The sequence below is a fragment of the Liolophura sinensis genome, chromosome 8 (assembly GCF_032854445.1).
Source record: "Liolophura sinensis isolate JHLJ2023 chromosome 8, CUHK_Ljap_v2, whole genome shotgun sequence".
Lineage (NCBI taxonomy): Eukaryota > Metazoa > Mollusca > Polyplacophora > Chitonida > Chitonidae > Liolophura > Liolophura sinensis.
This window is the reverse complement of record NC_088302.1, coordinates 52,515,487-52,539,373: the sequence shown is the minus strand read 5'-3', so window position 1 is coordinate 52,539,373 and position 23,887 is coordinate 52,515,487. Positions and strand designations below refer to the sequence as shown.

General features: G+C 38.3%; 4 protein-coding genes across 14 annotated transcripts in view; 3 read left to right on the top strand and 1 right to left on the bottom strand.

The window, feature by feature from the left end:
* LOC135472592 (casein kinase I-like) overlaps positions 1-12,672 on the top strand; it is a 40,510-nt gene extending 27,838 nt beyond the window's left edge. Inside the window, exons 6-11 of one of the 10 annotated variants that reach the window (XM_064752152.1) lie at positions 650-820; positions 1,341-1,486; positions 2,294-2,395; positions 6,244-6,336; positions 7,652-7,758; positions 9,929-12,672. In XM_064752152.1, the coding sequence (XP_064608222.1) occupies positions 650-820; positions 1,341-1,486; positions 2,294-2,395; positions 6,244-6,336; positions 7,652-7,758; positions 9,929-9,983 (674 nt within the window). In that variant the 3' untranslated portion in view covers positions 9,984-12,672. Of the gene's footprint in view, positions 1-649; positions 821-1,337; positions 1,487-2,293; positions 2,396-6,243; positions 6,337-7,651; positions 7,759-9,573 lie in introns of all 10 variants that reach the window. The other 9 variants (XM_064752156.1, XM_064752155.1, XM_064752153.1 and 6 more) reach the window with 9 other exon arrangements.
* Positions 12,673-14,681: 2,009 nt separating this feature from the next.
* LOC135473665 (uncharacterized protein K02A2.6-like) lies at positions 14,682-15,578 on the top strand. The gene has a single exon (XM_064753530.1). The coding sequence runs from the start codon at positions 14,682-14,684 to the stop codon at positions 15,576-15,578; it is 897 nt and encodes a 298-aa protein (XP_064609600.1).
* A 281-nt stretch (positions 15,579-15,859) lies between these two features.
* Positions 15,860-16,612, top strand: LOC135473664 (uncharacterized). Its single transcript, XM_064753529.1, has one exon. It carries the CDS (start codon positions 15,860-15,862, stop codon positions 16,610-16,612), a length of 753 nt encoding a protein of 250 aa, XP_064609599.1.
* Positions 16,613-18,571: 1,959 nt separating this feature from the next.
* LOC135473985 (PCNA-associated factor-like) lies at positions 18,572-23,856 on the bottom strand. Of its 2 annotated transcripts, none has more exons than XM_064753958.1 (4): positions 23,729-23,856; positions 21,639-21,719; positions 20,236-20,392; positions 18,572-18,980 (listed from the first exon to the last, which is right to left on the bottom strand). In XM_064753958.1, exons 1-4 carry the CDS (start codon positions 23,763-23,765, stop codon positions 18,908-18,910), a joined length of 348 nt encoding a protein of 115 aa, XP_064610028.1. In that variant the 5' UTR covers positions 23,766-23,856; the 3' UTR covers positions 18,572-18,907. The 2 variants fall into 2 exon arrangements, with proteins under 2 accessions (XP_064610028.1, XP_064610029.1); XM_064753959.1 differs by having other exon boundaries at positions 18,572-18,977.
* Positions 23,857-23,887: the final 31 nt, after the last annotated feature.

Genomic DNA, 23,887 nt, shown 5'->3' with positions numbered 1-23,887 from the left:
TTATGTCTACAGTTATGAGACTGCAGATAATATCTTTGTTTCATACCTGTACATGATCGGTACCATGAAATTAATAAGATTTACATGGTTATATCTTTATGCCTTTATTGAACTGAAATAAATGTATTGTTAAAGAAAATGCAAGGTAGACTCCCATGCATTTGTCTAAAGTTACGTCAGTGTTTGGTCATGATTTCAGTCATGGATGTGTTACATTTTTGTCCGGTATGACACCTCTGAGCAAAACATATTTATCTTTCAACCTGCTAAGGATACAGGATTAATACTGATTTGCTCATAGTTTATATATTCCAGGATGAAAACCAAAAGCCTTGATCACATTTAAATGCCTTAGATGTATTGTAACTAAAATTCAGCTTATTGTGGACTTGGGTATCTCTCACACCACCTAATTAATGGTGATTCCCTTTAACCCTTGATATATGACCCATTGTTAATACTAACCTAGCTTTTTGGATTGATCAGCTTGCTTTTTCTTCTTAGTTATTCTGTATATATGTTCTGTGATCCCTTGTTAAGGTAAACCTGAGAATATGTAATACATTCGCATGTTGAAAATGTGCTTGTGTCTGTTGATTGCAAACTACTCCCAATTCAACATCGAATGTGTGGTGATTTTTGTGTGCAGAACAAAGTCGGCGGGATGATCTGGAAGCACTAGGTCACATGTTCATGTACTTTCTGCGAGGGAGTTTACCATGGCAGGGTCTCAAAGCAGAGACACTCAAGGAACGATATCAGAAGATAGGTGACACAAAGCGTGCGACACCCATCGAGGTGTTATGTGAAAACTTTCCAGGTACGATCTGCATCGAGTACTGAAATGTTACTGCTAACAGAAACAGAAATTGAAAGTACGTACATATATAACTGATTAAAAACAAAAGCTCACATTGTTCTCTGGGTACATGTATGCTTCTTCATGTTGCCGTAGATCCACTGATATAAAGAACATTTGCTGAATAGCACAGGCTGGTCATTGAATCCTTTTTACATATGTGTACAAATGTCAATTAAAAGGATTGATACACCTGCATGGCATTTTGTACATGAAAGTGAAGCCTTCATTGGTTCAAATCCATCTCTTTCTGCTTCTGCAGCTTCCTTTTTGTCATTAGGTTTGTCATTTCATAGCAATGGCCAGTGGTTTATTCAGGACACCCATAAACCAGACCTGTAGCCTAAATATAGATGCAAAACTCACGAGTACATCTTGAACACTAATCAAAAAGAATTTAGATATGTACAGCTAAGTAGAACAGTTAGTTTTCTATGCATCAAGCACAAGACTTGATTCAATTGTGGCTTGCTTTCAGAAGAATTAGCAACATATTTACGCTACGTCCGACGATTAGACTTCTTTGAAACCCCGGATTACGACTACCTTAGGAAGCTGTTTACAGATCTCTTGGAAAAAATGGGCTGGGACTGTGATTGGGAATTTGACTGGGTTGGCAGGCAGCTGGTAAGTTTAATACTATCTTCTGTCCCAAGTTCTGTTTATGATTTGTGTATAAACTGAAAGTATCTTCAGTCTGTAAATGTACATGTATGTGTCACATGTAATTGTGTATTCCTACATCTGTACATGTAGTCAACAGCATTAATGTGGCTGTTAGATGTACAGCCATTTAGAAGTATTGATCTTTGGCTTACTAGACATCAGGTTTATTGAGAAACAGCATGTTATGTCCATTTGAACGAATAACCAAGTATTACTGTTTAATCACATGTTTCTATTATGGATAAGATGAAGTCCTCTCTTTTGCTAAAGACTGGTTTTAATCCATGTGAGTGTATGTTAATTTCTGAATTTTGTTTTCCTCATTATAAATAATTCATGTATTAACATGTTTTAAAATATATTTATTTCTGACTTGTGTATGGTTCCCCATTCTTTTATTGCCCCTCCCTCATAAAGTACATTTTGTGTTTACTTGTCATTTCTTGGTATATGTGTGTGGATAATATTATTTGCTTAGTTTAAGTGAAGTGAAGTACAGTTTTGTTCTCTTTATTCCACCTTTAATTTGTATGGAATTTCAGTTTGGCTGTGCGTTTTTGCAGCTTGCAAACGGGGAAAATATGTGATCCGCGTACAAAAGTGTAGTGATAAAAAAAATAGTAGAAATAATATATATATTGGAACCTATCCATTTTGAAAAGTAGGACATGAAATCTGCAGTACCCAGCAAACCACCTGTGGATGTCTGCAGGATGTAAAAACATATGCCATTGCTACATGTAGAGCTGGTTTTATTCCCCGTTTCAGGCCACCCCAGTTAGTTCCATTGCTGCCGATTCTGGCATCTCCCCCAATAATAAAGATGTTGGGCGAGATCGGCACGGTGCTGCCACAACTAAGGTAAGAAAGGTAGGAGCCGGTTTTTCTCTCGTCCCGGGCTCTCCTATGCCCCTACAGCATGTCCAGATATCCTCAACACCGTCCTCTGTCCTGTTACACTCTTTAGCGTTTGCCTCAGTCCCCACATCAGTAATCAAGGGGAGATAACCAATGCTGCCCTCAACCTTGTATATTGTCATTTAATGCGTACACCTTGATGAGGAGTCTTAACTTCATGCAGACAGCGACTTTTCAATCCGTGTCATTGATTTTACACTAGTTTCTCAAAACACAAAGCATGTCTGTCTGTACATTTTTGTTCTCTAGATGCTATTTGAATGTAGTTAATAAATTTATGGATTTTTTTCAAACCAGTATTCAGTTGTTTATACCAGTTATGATATAAATATACCTATTTGTTTTCATGTACTTAACAGATTGAAGGTCTTTGCTTTGGTTGCAGTTTTAACTTTTCACTATTTATAATTAAGAGCATGTGAATGATCCTGTTAGTTGAGTCCACAATTTTTTTTATTTCTTTTCTCTGAATGTTTTACTTGCAAGTTGATGTGCTGACTATGAGCCAGTGGATTTATTTACATGTATTCACTGATTCTTCAAGAGTTTTACATGTAAGTCTGAGATTGGGTGGCCATGTTCTTGGAGCTTCCTTATTAACCGCTCTGAATTGATAAATACACAAATCTAGAATATGGTCTTGTTGCCTGTACTACTCTCAAGGTGTCAAAGCTATATATGACGAAACAGTTTTCCAGTGTTCTTTAAGTAATTCTGAATTCATATCACCTCATTATGTTAGAATGATAACGACCATAACATTGCAATTAACACAAAAGTAACGAAAGTATCCACGGGACAGCATCCGAGCTTTGCAATGTTACATTTTGAAATCATGTCTTCATTGTTTGGGTGAACTCGGCTGCCGTCTTGAAAATTAAGATCTGTTTTATTAGTAATTGTTTGTAGTTCCTTTTTCTAATTTCCTGAAAAACAAAAAAATAATATTGCGACCCACAAACGAGGTTTAATCTTCTTGGCTTCAATCTAAACGTTCCACAAGATATCTTTTTCCGGACGATATTGAGTATGATAACTGGTTGATAGTACAGATTAAGTGAAGTCTGGCTTGCTTTCAGTGCGACAGGTCCATTTATGTTTGGGGTGGCATTATGGTTTTAGTATTCATGTGACTAGATGACTCAGAATTACCATAGGATTATAGGGAACCTGTTGTTGTAGCTTACAGCTTGGATATGTTGGGGACAGCACACTCGAAAAGATTAAGTTCCAGGTTAGTGAATTGAAGGGTCTGTATTTCTGAAAGGTAAGCTGGGAAGAATGAAGATCTGGTAATGTTCGTAATCTGAACATTCTACTAGCTTGGCTGTGACAGCAATGTCAGGGTTAGGGCTTCACCAAAAGTGTATACATATGTAAATAATAATGGTTTGTTAATATGACTAAAATAAACAGTATATATGTAGCGTTCCAAAAGTTTGAGAAAATATAATTCTTACAGTGCACTTGCAACCAAAGAAAATTCTTTAGTATGGTGTTAAGTAACATTCAGACAAATAAATTTAAAAGAAAAGAAAACTCTCATGTGAGTTATACTGAAAGTGAAAGCTCCTTGTCACTTATCCTGGTTTATTATTATTATTTGTGATTTTTTTTCCTTTTTAAGTTTCTGCAAGGCTCCAAATATAGAGCAACAAACAAGAGCTGTACAGCTCATGGTAAAGCCATGTTGTGAACCTATAATAAGATGCATGATTGCATAGCCAATGAGAAGGAAATTTTGTGGCAAATCCTCTTTCGTCAATGCCACAAAAGTTTCATAGCGCTTTTTTGTAGTTGACGTGGCTGAATATGGCTTCCCAAAGCCTGTGTACCGCGACTGTTTAGTGTTCCTACGCTCTTACAAAAATTTAGAGAAAAAAACATGAATACCGTGAACAGAAACCTTAAGAATTCCCATTTTATTTAGTCATTTCTTCTTAATTATTGCCTGTTACAGTTACCTCCCTTTAGGGGCTAATTATTACCAAATTATCTTTACTTTGAGGGAGATATTTCGTTCAGCTACCTGCTTTGTCATTGTGATGGCGTGAATCGGGTTACGTCTGTGTCTGGATTGATTTCCAATCATGATCAATTCTTGTGAATCATGAAATGAGGATTAGGGTTTTATGATGTAATTGGAAGACCCTCTTCTTTACTTGCGCAGTATTGATTTCCAGCAGAAATACTCATATATATTGGCTGTGCCTTAATTCCTTAAATTTCCAATTTAATTCCCAATTTTAATTGGATATTTCAGACAAAGGTACATTTCACATAAACTGATTCTTCAAGCTCTTCTTCCGAATCTGTGACCACTATTTTTAAATATTCTCATGGGATGGGATGTAGAGAAATAATTCTTTCATTATTTTTTTTTTATATTTTAATGGTTTTATTAAGTTTTATTGATACTGACGCAAGCAAATCTTTTCATCATTTTCAAGATACAGTGTAATTGTATGCATAAATTTCACTTTAAAAAGTGCTTTAGATGTTGTAGGTTAAAGATTTACAGTGACCCTAATAAACTGTCACTTCTGACTTGAACATTTTAAGTCCTGTGTTTCAAAAGCTATTCAAGTTTGAAAGCCATAGATGTCAAAGTTTGGATCGTTTAATCAAAGGTTAAATTTTAGATTTGAAGTTGGACAGTATCGTGTGTTTTATGATGGTAAAATTTGACTGTGTGCGTTATGTATATATTACAGTATACAAACATGTGTACACATATGGTCAGTGTCCAGTCTCCCATGAATACATGTGAATTTTTAGGCTTTCCAAATGCCAGACTTTAGGGTTACATGTTGGTACAAATAATTGGTACAAACAAATGGTGTGCAATGTAGGTAAGTTCTTGTGAAGTGTAAAGAATACTGTGGTTTGCTTACATGTATACATGATTGATAGAATTAAACCATCTCTTTCTGTATGCATGTATAACGGTATTACATGCAAACTTTCCCCTTCTGTACTTAGATGTTTGTTTCTTTTATCATTTCTCCCATTTCTCAACAAGCTAACCTAGCATTCTTTGTCACTGGTTTAGACTTACAATTTTTGTTTGCAAGTAGCTAATTTGACAACTTATACATTATGGAAATGGTGCATGTGTAATGTAAAATGTAAAATATAGCTTGGTCTCTGCATGTCCCCAGTGTGGCTAACCATTTTTATGTCCTTTTTCATTTTGTATCCTCCTAAACTTACCTTATCTCTTGGCATGTGTCCTTCTCACTGCTGTAACTTTTCATCTCCTCACTTTCACTTTCATTTTGGATTTTGGTTTCATTTGCTGACCCATGGCTTCAGTTCACAGTATGTCAAGACTGGTGGCTGCTTAGTTTTGGAAAGATGTTTAGGTGTTTTGTCTGGCTGTTTGCTGTCTACCTAATTACAAAGTCTGCGATGTGTTGGGTTTTGTTTATTTTAGGGTTTGGGATTTGGGTTCTCATATAAATGTTGTACATGTAACATTACAATTCCTCTGTTTTGGTTTGTTGTCCGGTTTTGTCTTGTGACTAAAAAAGATTTTGTTTTTTTGTTTTATGGCACGGAAAGTGTCATTCATAATGGGTATGGTTAATTACCCTGAGGAGAAGACTGTGTGGAAACATCAACATCCCTGAATGATGTGACTCAATGACATACGTGTGCAATGATTTAGTACAGATAAACTTTGTGACAACCGTCTCCGTGGCTTCCTGATGGCCACCCATAGCCAGTGCTTTCTGGGGGTGGACAGTTTGCTGGTACAAGGGTGTCTTCTAATGTACATGCTCCGGTTTGCCTTTCAGCAGAGTGGTAATCAAAGGGGGCATGCTTGGGGAGAGCAGCCCCGATTTCTGGGCACTAACCTGGCCGCAGATAGACATGGGGGTTCCGTTCAGGTAGGCTCTCTCTCATACGCCCAGTTTAGCTCTCACACCTAGGCTTGTGCAGTTCTTGCTGTCTGCCTGCCTGACCGTGCCACTCTGTCTTCTGTCAGTATGGATGTTCTTAATGTCTCTGCTTTACATATGATACTATGCTTCACAGTGCACAGTATGGCAATGCCGTGGTCAAATGGGATGAATGCTCCAGTCTGTAGCTATGTACTTGGTCTGTAAGCTGCCCCACAAAGGTGGTTGTCATCACGTCCATTACCTATTACCAAAAATCAGTCATGCTGATGTTAAACTCTGATCATTCATATACATAGTCATCCTCCATCACATTCTTTATTCATAAGCATAGTTTTATGTAATAAGATTCTTTCAGTAGATATTCCTTTCATATGTAAATCCCTGGATTTAAATTTATTTGCATCTTGTATATAAACTTAGTTGTAAGATTGTCTTGAGAAGCCATGTTTCCTCAAAATACGTAAGTCGGCTAATTTTTCAGGTATGACGAATTGATATGGCAATTCATTTTTTTGTGAAGATTTTCGTATTCCTCTCCACATGAGAGTTGTAAACAGGCATCTTTGATTCCAGCATTTCAATCTCAGGGCAATCTGAACAGTAGTATATTAGGAGTTGTAAGAAACTATTAAATAATGTTTCAGCATGGTTGTAATGGTTTTTGTGCCTCTGTGTGCGAGCGCCTGTATGTGTGTTCAAAATGTTACTCAAAGGGTTGAACCTGATTAAATTTAAAAAACTCAAAATTTATTAATTCACAAACCAACTAATACAAGGAGAGGTAGAGAATTTAACAAAAGCAGTTGCTCTCAGTCATCAGATGTGTTATTGAAGTTTCTCAACACTAGGATTGAAGTGTGTTGATAGAATTTAAGCTTTTTGGCACATATAAATGTACATGTACTTTGATTTACAATAAATACCAATGCTGAACTACTTCCCCCCTCAAACTATATCTCACTATATGCTTTATTAATTCCTCTCTTAGTCCAGGACAAAGTATCTTGTCTGTTCAAGTTCATTCAGGGTATCAGTAAAATTTTTCATGAATTGTGTGTAGCACTGCTTTGCTTCTGTCTACCCCTTTTTTTTATCCTGTTTTTGAAAATTCTTGAAAAATCTCAAGTTAAAATCTTGAAGCATTAATATTCCTGGGCTTAACTACAATGTAGACCTACGTTTAATATCATGATGACAATATCTGTATCACCTATCTGCTCCCTGCTAATCTGCCCTTTGAAAAAAACAAAAACGCTTTTGTCCCATGTTCTAACTGATAATTCACATTTCTGTTCCTCAGGTGGTTAGCTCAACGAATGGAGAACTGGCAACAGATGACCCTACAGCTGGCCACTCCAATACACCCATCACAGCTCAGGCTGAAGTTGAAGTGGTCGACGAAACTAAGTACGTAGCCCTTTATCTCTTCTCCGTACAAGTTAGTGAGATTGGGGGAAGTCTGACTTGCTACTATATTACATCTGTTAATACCCTACTTTCTCAAGCTGCTGCACACAACTAAAGATACAGGTGATGCAACAAAAAAGCTTTTAAGAGGATTGCTAACTATATTATTAGGATTGCCAAAGTTTTGTCCTTTACAGAAATTTGAAATATATTTTTTTTTAATGACAGGATAATTGTTCATGATTCCCATATTAAAATTATATGACTTGCAAGCAGGTTGAGAAATTAGGGCTTAAACAGTGCTAACTGCTTAAAGATGTGTCAACTGTTGTTCCATTGAGAAGAGCTGTGGAACAACAAAGACAGACTTGTTGACATGATTGCTGTGGGTATAGTACAGATATGTTACTAGTTGTAGCACATGTAGTTCCCAGCATGGCTTTGCAAATCCCTTTTTAAATGGGTTTATTGGTAGGCTGAAAGAAATACTTTTAAATTGCTGAAGCAGAATTAAACTCAGTATTTATTTTTTTCTAGTAGAGAATTAAGTATTCTTCCTCTACTAGAGAATTAAACCCAGATAAATTATTCATCAACTTTTGATAAATAATGAAATTGTACCATGTGTGACCCTGTGTATACATTATTATGTTACATCTGACACACCTTTTTTGTCCTCTTATGTAAGATCTGAGGTTCTAGTGAACCTGGAGTGGAGGGGAAGGAGAGCAACCATTTGATTTCTTCATCACTGTCATCCATCTCTGAAACTGTTGTATCTTCTCTGAAATCTTCACAATGCAAACACCATGTTAACTGCTATGTACATATACATGTATCAGTTACACAATAGACAGCAGAACATGTACGCTCATAATATTGCATTTTTGTGTGAAATATGTATTTTTCTAATAACCATGTTATATTTTCCTATATTGGGTTCCAATGCTAACCTTTGTCAAATTAGGGGGTGGGGAAGAGATTAATCAGGTAAATTTCTACACAGTTGCAATGCATTATGAGATTTCAATTAAGGTCGAGGTGACCTTGAACCATTTGTAACCTTTAAACTTCCTAAAGTCTCCTATTTTCTAAGGTGAAGCAGAACCATGCATTCACATATATACTCATGTAAGCATGTTATTCAGTGCCCAGGACCACATTCAGCATACTGAAATGATTTTGTTAAAAAGTTACTGTTAGCTATGTTTTTATCCATATAAAAGTGATGAATTTTTTTCTTTTTTAGTGATGACCATTTTTGTAGTGGCTCTTGGTCAGTTGGATAACATATTAAATATTGCTAGCTATTTAGGCTGGGAAAACCTGTATGAAGTTGGTCTTGTTTTATAAGACACATACGAGGGTTAATAGCAGGAGCACCAAAGCCACCCGTAGGACTTAAAACAACACAAATTAAATCTAGTGTATGATGGCTCCTTACAGTGTAATGTGGTTGTGGATGATGTGCAAATAGTGTGATGTGGTGTGTGTTTGACAGATGATTTTGGCATGTGGTGTCTAGCTTTGTATGTGGTTGTAACCTGGATTCTCAGTGTTTTTGCATAAAGTAGGTACTTAAAAAAAAAATGTCTAGGCTCTTCAAAAATCAAGATCTAGATGTATTATTCAGATAAAAGAATTTTCCCCAGGAAGGTTTAAGAAATATGTGTTCTGTATCATGTAAAACTGCAGAGAAAATTAGGCTGTGGCTTGGGGTGCTGCTATGATAAGAGCTGCTGTGTCTCCGTGTAAGTGCATGTCTGGAGTTGACCACTGATCATGGACCACCCCTGCTTCTTCTCCTTTCTCCAGGTGCTGTTTCTTCAGGAGACGGAGGAAAAAGAAGAACCGTCAGGCGTAGCATTACTACACTGGATCTCTCCTTCCCCACACCCAGGGGCTAGGCTCTACATGTAGATATCGCTACCCACACCCAATCTTCCTCCTCCTACACACTTTATTACTTTCGTTTCAATGCATCATAGAAAAATTTATTTGTATGTTTTACTTACTGGACTTAGTTGACTTTACTGCTATTGTTTGTACGTTACAAAGCTTGTGTTCCCAGAACTCAAGCAGGGATGACATCACTGTGATTGCACTGGCAGTGGTTGGTGCGCGGGGGTGCATGGATTTGTTCATTACCACACTCTGTTGTTGCACACAGGTGCTGTTGCTTTTACCGCCGAAAGAAGCGACGGAAAGAAAAGCGGCCAAAATGACTGTTGGCCTTTAAGCAGGCTCGAGACATGGTTCCTTTGAAAACACCGCCAGGGTCTGCAAATAGCATAGAAGAGGATGATAGTAAGAAAAGTGCCCCTACTCAAGGGGTTTGTAACAGTGGCTACATGACTAGAGTTTGACAGGAACTGGATTTTCTGCGGTACTGTATCTTTGTGCTTATACAACTGCATTCTTTGTCTTCTCAAAAGCTGTACAGCTGTGAGATGCATATGTACCAGAGAGGATCACATTACTGTTAAGCTAAACACTGCTGCAAATGTTTTCTTTGTTTTATTATTGCTTTGTCCTGAAAATTTGATTGTCACTCTTTGTATATTTGTCACAACTACTCATTCAAAAACTAATGTATTGTCAGACTGCGTTTTTTGATAATTGTATGATGTTTATAATTCTTTTTTGTGATTTAATGATAATCATGAAAATGTTAAGCTCCTAGGTATATCATTTAGATGTCAGCAACAAATCAAGCTTCGGTATAGAGTTCTGCCATAAATAGAGCTTGAGGGTACATTGTAATTTGATAAAGCAGGTTGAAGAGAGGAGGAGGGGGTATGCTATTTCAGACTGGATGCTGTCATTCTAGGGAACTTTGCTTGCTACACATGTGAGTGAAAGAGTTAAGAATACAAACTGACATATGTTTATGTACATGTACCAGTTTTCACAGATCTATTGAATATCATGGGTACCATTAAAACATGTAGTTCTTGTTATTATCTGTATTGTTGTTTAAGAGATAGATGACCTATAAAGTGACAAATCATCGATATTATATGTACTAAAATAAAGTATCCCACGTAGAATTTGTTTATGGAAAAAGTGTCAGAGTTTCTAACTAGAATATTTGTTGCCATGATGACCGTCTTATACACAATCTACCTGTAAAAAATCATTTGTAGAAGAGGTGTTGTGCTTTGTTTTTCATGCTTTTAGGTAGCCCTTGCTTGGATATTGCATTTTCAGTACAGCTTATCTAGAACAGAATTATACTTGACTGTAGGCTACCTACAGAGGACGTGTACAGTTCCAATTGCCTAACATACTGTATATTGTTATCTCCCCATAGGGATATGTGACCTGCTTAAAATTCCCCTTTTTTTTTTGTGGCTGACAAATTAAACGTAGAAAATCCAAGTGCTTTTGTTTACATAAATTGTTAGATTTATTGAGGAGAGAAAGGAAAGGAAACAAAAAAACATGTCTATTAACCATACATAGCTTGGCCTAAATCTGTAGCATTTTATGTGAAGGCACAGAAGAATTCTTCAGCTGACAGCTATTTGAAGTCTGACCATCACTGGACATCCAGGTTAAACCATTAATCTTTGGTGATATTTCATTATGGAGACCTACATGTAAGTACCTGAGGTTTTTTTTAGATACACAAAGAAAAAAAATAAATTTTAAGCTGACATGTCGACTGCAAATATACATATAAATTAAAAGTTTAGTTTTGAATTTTAACCTCGAGATATGACAAGTTTATTTCCATCAAACTTAAAAAAAAATAAACTAGAGAACAGAGATAGGTGTAATTTTGTAGCTGGTACTGCAAAATTACCTAAATCTCTTTGCTGGAAGATTTCCCCTAGACAGAACTATTGTGTATTTATCTTTTTCTTTTTTTTTGGACTGCTCTGTAAACTAGATCAGTACTTGTTACCGCTTGCCAGCGCGCACATTGTAAATAATTTGTCCAGCCTGTGTATTATTAGGCCTTGAATGTGAGTTTGAATGTGTAAATGAGAATTGAATGATAGACTGAGGGACTGATATTACTTGGGAAGATTGGCCTGTACTTGTGTGTGGGAACATCTCACCTGGACAAAACACCTGTAAATACAACATCAATCACTGCTCTTATGTCAGTGATATATACATGTACCTACCTTGTGCTAGCTTAATCAGAACCCTGTATAACTGACCTGACATACACATGTATGCTGTGTTTGTTGCACTGGTCAGACACAGAAATCTATGTAAATTTGTGGCCGTGAATCAATTTTGTGATGATATCCATGCAATAGTTGACCCTTGGGTGTCAAAGGTTTGCTTAACCTTTACACAGGACACCTGCAGTTCACCGACCGCCTGTGTGATTGTTTGTAATATTGAACACTTACATATACAAAATTTGTTATGTAATTGTTCTAAAAACACTTTTTTTTATCGTCTTTTAATATCTTTATTATATGCACATCAACCTGTTTTATTGTGATCTGATGACCATACAAATAATATTTCCAATTTTGCGTGATTAAATGGGAGGGTAACTTAGGCATGGAGGGTTGGGATGTGTAACTGGGGTTGGATTGGGGGAGGGAAATATTCACAGCTGTCTGTACATTTTGTTGCCAAGTATTAAATATTGTTTTATATATTAAATTCATGATTTTGTTAAAATCATTGGATAAGTAATTATATGGAAGGTAAATTGTCAAGAATTTATTTTGTATCTAATGTTTGTTCAGTGTCCAAGCTGACCATAAAGTGAAACATCTGTAATTGACTGTAATAGATTCAGACAGAACATCCTCTTTATACATGTATTATACAACAGTACTTGTAGGGCACTACATACACTGTTTGCATGTGTTTGGCAACAATTATGTTTCTCTTCTATTGTAAATAACTAGTCCTGACAATAAAGCTTCGAAGGATATTGACTACTAATGTATTGAGTTGTTTCCCTTTGTCGTGCTAGTGAGTTTAAGTGAATTTCTACTTCCCTCATGGAGAGGTCCATAACTTTCTGTCTACTACATGTTCCCCTGCTGAAAGAGCTCTGATACGCATGGCCAATTAATGTAATCTAGAAACAAAGGAAGCGGAAACCGCTGTAAGCTACTCCCGTTTCCTTCATTCTTAAAACTGGTTGCCATTGTATAAGTGAAATCCTCTTGAATATGGAGTTGAACAACAATCGTAAGTTCAGTCTTTCTTGCTGCGGCAACGGTAACAATTTACGTATTTCTCACATCGATGATCATACCTCCCAAGTTATCTTTGGCCTTTCAGAAAGCATGATTAAAAGTGTTTCCTGACTGGAAAACTGTAACACCATTATAGACGATGGTTGATTTCCAATACTGTTATAAATTGGGCTATCTTTCATTCAATTAATTCCCCACACCTGGCAGTAGTGTGAAGAGATGTTTAAAAGATCACCAGAACACCAATTTGTTTATATACCAAAGTGTGTACGGTACACACTTTAAATCCTGATTTAAACCCCTGGCCCCAGGGTAACAAACCGTTCTTAGACTTAAAGTAGAAGAAACCATAAAAATGCCAAAATCAGATAATAAAGAGCGTCAAACCTTATTTGCAAATATGGTCTTTAGCATTTCTTTTCGCAAATTTTGAGGGCAGGAAAAAAGGCTATTTTTTGTATGGTAAGTATTTGGGACTACCTTTTGGTATTTATCGTTGTTGATAAATAATGTTTTAAATAAGCATGTTGTAATGTTGTCATCCTACAGATTACGATTTTATATGTAACCGACACTGGCGACAATATAGATCTACCAGCCGAGTTATTCTGTGTTGCGTTCCTGTCCATAATTAGAACCCACAACATTATATTTGGCGATGAGAATGGACACATTGTTATCAGTAAGACATTTTGTGACTCAGAAAACACGCAGGAATTAACTTTTTACCGAAAAATCACTCTAAACCAGTGAATTTTACGTCACTTTTGTTCCACTCAGCTGTTGTGGCGCACAGCACACGCGGCTGCAACAACAACATGACGATGGCCCAGTCACTGCCGACATTCCCTTCGTTCGACGTGCACAGTGACCCTTCATCAATAGCTCAACGATGGACTAAATATGTCCGACGTTTCCAAAATCTTCTAGTTGCCATGGATATCGCGGATAAAAAGCGCCAAAGAGCCCTGTTAATCCTAGAAGGAGCTCTAGAGAAACTGAATGCTCACTTCAACCCCAGACGAAACATTGACTATGAAACATACGTATTTCGCAGCACTAAGCAAAACGTAGGTGAAACAATGGACACGTACGCTACACGTCTGCGCCAGTTAGCCCTTACATGCGAATTCTCGGATCAAGACAGAGAAATCAAAGGCCAGCTTATACCATGATGTAGCTCCAACAGAATTCGGCAACGCATTCTGCGTGATCCAGGCCTCAAATTGATGGACATATTAAATCTAGCTAGAGCTATGGAACAGTCCGAACGCCAGGCGAAGACGATTGAACAGCCCAATCAGCCTATCCCAGAGACGGTAAATACTGTATTAAACAAGTCACAGCAAAACAGAACAACCCCTGCCCGCAAATCCATTCGGAAAAATGCGAAACTATCCAGCAACAAGCCTCACAGTAAATACTGTAGATATTGTGGCTATGCATATCCCCACCCAGAAGGAAAAACCTGTCCAGCTAAGGGAAAGGCATATCTATTTTGCAATAGATTTAATCACTTTGAATCCGTTTGCCGACAGAAAATACGTCAACAGCATGACACTGGCAAATTTGAATCTGTCAAGCAAGTCAGAAGCGCTGCACACCTTGCTGACTCCAGTTCAGATGCTGAATATGTATTCAGCGTATACAGTCACAGTGATGGAATTTTCACAAAACAACCAATAGTAACTGTCGCTGTCAACGAAAAAAAAACACTCCAAGCTGTAATCGATACAGGTAAACATGTTGAGTGAGACAACATTCACACAGCTTACTCCACAGCCTGCACGTGATATGGACAAATTACTGCAGATATTTGCCTATAACACTAGCCAGTCATTAGAAATAGTAGGTAAATTGTCAGCAACTGTCACAGCCGGAAATAAATCTGTGCAAACAACCTTCTACATCACACCAGGAAATTTCGACACTCTACTCAGCTACAGCACATGCGTGGATCTTGGACTTCTTAATATTACAGAGTGTATTTGTGAAATACAGTACTGTCCTACATCGCTTACAAATGAAATCGTGTCTAAGTACAAGGATTGCTTTACTGGACTTGGTAAATTGAAAGGTGTTCAAGCCAAACTAGATGTGGACAGCAGCGTACAACCCGTCGCTCACCAACACAGACGTCTCCCGTTTAATCTGCGTGAACGTACGACAGCAGAACTCAAACGACTACTTGAACTTGACATTATCAAACCAGTTGGTGATGTACCCACACCATGGGTGTCCCCTATCCGTGTAGTCGAGAAACCTAAAAACCCATCTCAGATCAGAATTTGTGTTGACATGCGCGTACCAAATGAAGCAATTCAGCGAGAACGACACATAACTCCCACTCTGGATGATATCATATCTGAACTGAATGAATCTACGATATTCTCCAAACTCGACTTGAATGCTGGTTACCACCAAATCGAACTTCACCCAGAATCCCGCAGCCTCACAACGTTCTCTACACATGTGGGCCTCTTCATATACGAACGCTTGAACTTTGGGGTGTGTTCAGCTGCCGAAGTCTTCCAGAACCACATCAGAATGGCTCTTCAAGGACTACCTGGTGTTATTAACCTTAGTGATGATGTATTTCCCCATGGACGTGACCAGCAAGAACATGATCAACGACTTTAGGCAACTTTACTGCGCATACGAGCACTCAACCTCACTCTGAACCGTGAGAAATGTGAATTCAGCAAGTCGAGGATTGAATTCTTCGGATATGTGTTCACAAAGGATGGTCTTTCTCCTGATCCAAAGAAAGTGAAAGCCATCAAAAACACCACCCGCCCTGCGAATGCAACTGAAATTAAAAGCTTCCTCGGCATGGTACAATATTGCGCTCGCTTTATCCCCAATCTTGCGACCTTGTTGAAGCCACTGCACGAAAAGCTGCCCTAACTGAACAAAGTGTTATGGCCTACTATGATCCATCAAAACCTGATGAACTCATAGTTGACGGAAGTCACGTAGGACTCGGAGCAGCACTCACTCAGAAAGGCTCTTCCCACACCAAGACAATCTCCTATGCCAGTCGATCCCTCACTCCTGTTGAACAACGCTACAGTCAAACAGAGCTTCAAGGATACTCGTACAACGTAACATATCGCCCAGGACATGACAATCCAGCTGATTTTCTGTCCAGACACCCTGTTCAGTCACCAGATGCTCCAAGCAAATGGAAATCTGCCTACAGACCAAATGTTAACGCAAAGCTTGACAGCGCTACAGCAAGACAGCTTCAGTCCTTTGCTACAGTGCACACTGAGTTATCAGTAAACTCTGAGGGAAGTATCCTCCTGTTTGGTTCCCACATTGTGATACCAGCCTGCCTTCAACAGCGAGTGTGCGACCTCGCCCACGTTGGACATCAAGGTATTGTCAAAACAAAGAAACTGCTTCATCAAAAGGTTTGGTTCCCTGGTATCGATAAACTCGTGGAGACAACCATTCATAACTGTATCCCGTGCCAGGCCGTAACCCTAGAAAACTCTTCCCGTCAAGAACCGCTCAAGATGACTGTGTTCCCGCAAGCACCATGGGAAAACGTCTGTGCAGATTTCGTTGGACCATTACCCTCTGGAGACTACTTACTGATTGTCTATGACGAATCACCATTCCCGCCTTTGACAAGATATTTGCCACACATGATATACCATCAGTTTTGAAAACTGACAGTGGACCTCCATTTAATAGTACAGAGTTTCACCAGTTCCTCGATTACCTAGCTATCAAACACCGGAGAATCACGCCGTACTGGCCAAGAGCTAATGGTGATGCAGAAAGGTTCATCAAGACCTTACAGAAAGCCATGCGTGCATCTGAAGCTGAAGGAAAGCCATGGAAACAGGAACTATACAAATTCTTAAGGAGTTACCGTGCAACGCCCCACAGCTCAACTGACAAACCACCTGCTGAACCACTAATCAACAGACCGTACCGCACAACTTTACCACAACTTGCCCAACCAGTCTCTCAATGCGACATCCAGGTTAAAGACGATGGCGCCAAATAGAGAATGAAGTATTATGTTGATCTTCACGCACAGGCTAAGCCATTCGTGTTGGTGATATCGTACTTCTACGCAACCAGAAAAAGGGTAAACTTAAACCTCTGTTCAACTCCAACCCGTATAAAGTCACCGCAGTGAAAGGATCAATGATCACCGTTAAACATGGAGATCACTCCATCACCAGAAACTCATCATTTATGAAAGTGTTGAGATCTAATAATACATGTTCAGATACTACCACCAACAGTCACATCAGTGACATTGACCTTGATGACGACGACCTTGCTGATGATGCCACTCCCGCTCACAGCCATGATGAATCAGTGCAACCATGAGTTTCCAGTCGTAGACGACAGCCATCGGTTCATTTCAGAGACTATATAACCTCGTGATTGACATTTCTGATTGATACCCTCCAATAATGAACAATTTGAACTTTTAGTTGTTTTATTTGTACCTTTAATTATTAACAAGTACAGCATATAAAGTGCTTAACATTTCATTGCTCTTCAAAGCCTAAGAGTCAGAGCTTGACTATACGGACAGTTAATTTTGATATTTCGATTTATATCGTGTGCATAATAGCAGATCTATGATGACTAAGATCTCATGCTTTATTTCCAAATGTTGGGAGGGATGTAATGTTGTCATCCTACAGATTACGATTATATATGTAACCGACACTGGCAACAATATAGCTGTACCAGTCGAGTCATTCTGTGTTGCGTTCCTGTCCATAATTAGAACCCACAACATCATACATGTGATGCACGTCTAATAAATATATTTGAATGTAAATGTGTTCTTTATATCCAAACATCTGCATTTAATCTGAATTATGATAATATTTAAGAATATATTAAAAATATATATATATAATCAAAATCCATTTTGAGCACCTTTGTCAGCCGAAAGACCAAATTCCAGTGGAAATATATTTATTACACAAAAAACCTGGTCCCCAATACTCACCATACATATATTCTTTTCAAATGTCTTTCTCTTTAAAGAAAAAATTGCAAAAAAAAATATTGCAGACCACATTTACACTTTCTTGCATTTTCTTTTGAACTTAATGTAATTTTTATGTTCTCTCCACCTTCACGTCAAAATTTCAAATCACTTTAAAATTGTTATTTCCGATGTAACAATGTTAAAATATCGCTTGGCACTTGTAAATTCTGAGTAAGTTCTTGTATAAATACATCCCTAGAACATGTCAAAAGACTTCTCATTCCCCATTCAGCTACCACTATGGTGTAATAAGACTGATCGATCGTTAGATGTCAAAGGCCGAGAAAGACATTTTTTCAATGTTCAACTCTCAATTTCATAATTGACAATTATGAAGAATAATTCTTCATAAAAATAAATAAAAATTATTTATTTTTAAATAATAATAGAGATGCAAGTCCTGCAAAATAATAGAGATGCAAGTCCCCACAAAAAATAAATAAAAATGACTTTTTCTCTTAATCTTATTACAGGTCACAAGCCAATTTTGTGCTAAAAGCTAGAGATTTTGGGTGTCCGTTCAAAATTGGGAAAATTACATGTAGTCCAAAAATAACTCTTCTAAAAAAGTGAAATGACTGATACTGAGTGACACAAGGGCTCAACTTATTTTTATCATCTTTATTACAATACAGGAATGATAATTTACATATAAAGAGATGATACTGAGATATGATGATGATGTATGAAAATTTGTACAAAGTTAAAATATCTTTCTTATTTGGTGGTTGTAGCAAATGACAGTTTCAAAGGCAAAACCAGTTCATAACTAGTTGATTTGTCCCTGTTCAGCTTACAGTTTCACTTTGCCAAATTTTGACCACGTCAGTCAAGGTCGGCAAACGTTTCGTCTGGCATGACTATGTCAAATCCATCAGTTCTGCATGGACTGTCATCAGTGTAAAAACATCATCAAGGGAGATAAATCCTTCACGTCTCAAACGTCTTCAACATCTTGAGTGTCCCCCCCTTGATCTATGCTGGATGATGAAGAGCTTCCTTCTGAACTGCTGAGGAAAACAAGACAAAAACTGAACATTTACAGAGTTGTCCATGGTTAAAATATCTGAAGTTTACAACTTTCACTCGTCCAATTGCATCTTTCACCCGTACATCACAAATTTGATATCTACATAACAGAAACATGCAAAATCACTATAAAGTACCAGTACAAAAGTTTCAAGATCATACGAAGTTATGACAACAGGGTGACCTCCAGTTCAGAGAAACAAAATTTTAATACTGCAATCAATCATGCTGCATGACTTACAAGAGAAGTCACAAAAATACAGTAAAATAATGCTAGACAAATGTCGGCTTTGAAAATCAGCAAAACCATTGATGTTACATTTATTTATTTATTTATTTGATTGGTGTTTACGCCGTACTCAAGAATATTTCACTTATACGACGACGGCCAGCATTTTGGTGGGAGGAAACCGGGCACAGCCCGGGGGAAACCCATGACCATCCGCAGGTTGCTGGCAGACCTTCCCACGTACGGCCGGAGAGGAAGCCAGCATGAGCTGGACTTGAACTCACAGCGACCGCATTGGTGAAAGACTTCTGGGTCATTGCGCTGCGCTAGCGCGCTAACCAACTGAGCCACGGAGGCCCCCTGATGTGTTACACAGGAAATAATGTATGATGTATCTGTATATACCACAAATCTGCCAGACAGCATCTTACCACGCTGTCAAGCCTTTGTTAGCAATCATAAGGACTTGCATCTCTACTAGCCGACCGATGCCTTGTTTGCCAAACTGCGCTCCATTGGGATTTCAGGACCCAATGTAATTTTTTTCTTAAATTTTGATTGCGATATGTAAAAATGCACTTTGAGAAGCACATAAACATATAACAATGATACCAACACATAAGTTGAAATTAATCAAACTTCACAATAAAATTCTGAAGTGGCCCTATAGGGTGGAAGAATTAAATCAACAAAATTTGCCTCATGAAAAATGCTAAACTTAAAGTGAAATACAGTAAACAAGTATTGCTCTTGTATACTTAGGGGATATGACGTCACCTGTTTCAGTTCATTTCCAATGAAGGACTACTATTCAAGATGACACCAATGCATGTGATGGGATAAAAAGATAAGACCACCAACTTTGACCAAAGGTCCCATTTTATTTCAAGTCGTGTAGCTGGCTACTTTTCCTGGTCTGCCTGCTATCATCCACCCAAATTGACAACTGAAAGTACACGGCAGATGTCGTGCACACTACAGTTGTAAGCCTTACAGAAGAACCTTACCATCCCACTCCACTGCCTTCTCCAATCTCCACAATATCCGGCTCTTGGTTCTCCTTCCCTTTTCCCATTGGTGATTTCGGGAAGAAGTTTGATATACCTTTCTGCCAGTCTGGTACCGGTCTAGGACATGCCACATTACCTCCACCATATTTGTTTCCTGTCAAAGGCAATTAATGGGATTTATTTATTTGCTTCATTTAAAACGCCATACTCAACAATATTTCATTTCTACGATGGCAGCCAGCATTATGTTAGGAGGAAACTGAGCAGAGCTAAAGGAAAAACCTTGACCACCCGCAGACCTTCCCACATACGACCAGAGAGGAAATCAGGATGAACTGGACTCCATGACTGCATTGGTGAGAGGCTCCTCGTAATTCTACTGTGCTAGCATGCCAACCCCTTGGCCAGATAAGTACAGATAAATAATTGGTAGCAAGTATCAAAACTTGATCTCTATTTTTTAACTACGGCTACTAACTGGACTGCATGCCCAGACAGTACAAACCTCTTCTCCAGCTAATTGTTTGAATTTCCACTCTACACACAATGGGACAGAACTCTGCATTTAAGTCATTTCGACCAATGGTAAACAATCTTAAAAAAAATCCTGGATCAAGATAACCACCAAAATTTAATGGACAGATCCCTTGCCCAAAGCCGACGTGCACAAAATTTCATCCGAATTCCTGCATAACTTTCCTGTAAAGTTGCCGACAGAGAGACAAACAGACAAATGAGAGACATTAGAGAATGATCTGGGATATTAAGGAGTTTTAAAACCTATGACCCACTCATAGCAGCTTGTGAAGTGAGAGGAAACAGTTTAACTAGGTAAGGTACAAATGACTTAGTGATTTGGAGAAACCAGACTTAGATTTAGCTTGACAGAAGGAAATACTGCTTGCAACAATTCATTGGGTATGGGAACCTGTCAAACACCCAGCAGCAGGACTTGACGTCATATTATTGATGTCAAATGTTCCTTTTCCAGCTCATGATGAGGAGGTCACATTAAAGATAGTACATTACAATAGAAACTGATACTTTGTATCATGTATGACTTTGCACTACAATGGCTCAGGGTCCTGCTTCACACCAGCTGCACCTCACAGGACTAAGAAATATGTCGCCTCCTCATTAGGGATGGATGTATCAAGGGTCGTGTCAAACTCTTCCCACAGAGTGTGTCAAGGAGTTAAAACAAGGTTTACATACATAAGTAAAGTATTGTGGTAACTTCAACAAAAGGTACAACTCTAAAAAAAGATACTAGGCGATCATGAATTGCGTTGCACCTTTTGTTGGAGAGTTACCACAATACTCTACTCATCAGTGGAAATGGAAATATACATAAGTAACCTCAGCAAGGTTTACAATGAAGGGGCAAAGTGAAGCCTTACCTGCTTTTGGGGATGCCAAGGATGATGAGCTAGACGTGCCACTACTAGACAAGGCTTTACGTGGGGCTTTTGCTCCAGCAGCTGAAAATTGACACAAAAACATTCCATATTTAATTAATTTCTGTAACTTTTCTGAAATATCCTCCTGTTTCTAAAGAAAATGAATACCCTGCAAGGGTTTAGGCAGATTGTCTCTGTTATCCTCAAGTTAATGAATGTTAATACTCAAGTCATGAATTTAACAATTCAGGGTGATTAACATGCACACAGATCATCAATGATGGAACATCCCCATCAAGTCATTATGCTTCACATAAATGCAAAGCGTACAAACTGTGCATAATGTTTGTATTTTTTCTTAAGTAAATAAATTTGTCCCCAAAACATTCGCATTTTTTCAAATTTTATCGCTATTTCAAAAAACTGTTCTAAATTTGCGACAATGGCGAGTGCCAGCGGAAGCCCTGATTATGGGAGAATTATCAGCAAACTCCCGATATACAGACTCGGCAGTCAGCAGACAATATTTAAGTTCGGGACAAAGATTTTCAAGGAGTTTCCAGGAGTATTTGCCTCTTTTTAAGAACTCTCAAGTACTTAAAAATGAATTGTATTTTTCAAGCACTTTCAAGCTGGTAGAGTGCTTTTTCAGAAGCCATCCCTAACATTTACTTTATTAATTTATTTGATAATGATTGGTGTTTTACGCCGTACTCAAGAATATTTCACTTATACGACGGAGGCCAGCATTATGGTGGGAGAAAACCGGGCAAGGCCTGGGAGAGACCCACAACCATCTGCAGCTTGCGGACAGACCTTCCCACGTAGGGCCAGAGAGGAAGCTAGCATGAGCTGGACTTGAACTCAACGTTTACTAGTACACTAGATTCTAGTACACGATACAACAAGTGATAAGTTTGTAATTTACCGTACATAATATGCCCACAGCGAATTGATGATGGAAGATCCCCCTTATGTCAATACATGCAGTACTTTTTAAGATTGCTTTCCCTGTAATTTGGCCTGTGTATATAGGCTTTTTAAGCTTGAAATGACACTTTATTGGATTATCGTTACAAAATTTTGTGTGGCAACTGGAAGGGGAGATGTTATTATGCGGATATGACCAGCTAAAAGTAAGTGGACAGGTTGTTCTGGTCGCCACCTGGGTTCTACCATTTAGACAACATTGTTGGTACCTGAGCGTATGATGAGCAGCCATGAAAATGGTGCATCCTAGTCCATCTGCATGGGCTCAGTGTGCTATTGTAAAAATTCTTTCTGGTGGAATCTCTAATACTATCCTCTTAATTTACAATCTACACCAATGGAACTCATTCACTGGCTGCCTTATGGTCACACTGACTGCTAGAACTTTGGCAGTACTGGGTGACTCGCTGTAGACCGCCATTCTGAAGTGTCACATGACCTACTTCTGGGCTTGTAATGCAAATAGGTTTCAGCATTGAAATCTTCGAGAAAACTATTATATTTCCTGTGCCATTTGTAAGAACAACTTCAATCGTCATAATTCAAACCAAAAAGGCATAAAAAAGAACATGCATTTTAGTGCTGGTAAGTTTGGGTGTTAGCGTGGACTTGATTGAAATCGGCCCCATCATGATGGAGTGCGCAGATGTGCAGCAATTTGTTTGAGAGAAGGCAATGAACTCAATGTTACAATGACTGTCAGAATATTAACTAGCACACTGAGTGCATCTAGATGGCCTAGGCACATCCAGACATTCCTCAACCAATACTCAGTGTACTCGGACTAGTCAGTCTCATTCAGGGAAATAGGATTGCCTTGACGTAAGTAGTGACGAAGAACGCTACACGTGAACATTGCAACCTAATCTTTACAGCAACCAAACTATTTCTCATAATTCCTTAACATGACGTTGTCTATTTATAGTAGCGTCGCAACTGTGGTCAGACTGAAGGGCGTGCAGATAGCGCTGTCGTATACGTCTCTTTGTTTACTCCTCGTATAACATGGCGCTGTTGTTGTAATGTGTTTTGCAGATAAACGATTCTGTTTCATTTTCCCATTTTCTGTTCTGTTTAGCTTGAAAACCTTGCCGCAGTACCTTTTCTACCCGCACCGTCTGCCTTTGTTCGCACCATTGCTTCTGTCTTGAAGAAGTGGAAAAAACAGTTGGGATTGCAGAAATCTTGCCTTTGCACAACAAGTTGGCGGGATATCACGCGTTGTCTTTCCCGCGAAAAAAGTCGGAAATGTACGAAAA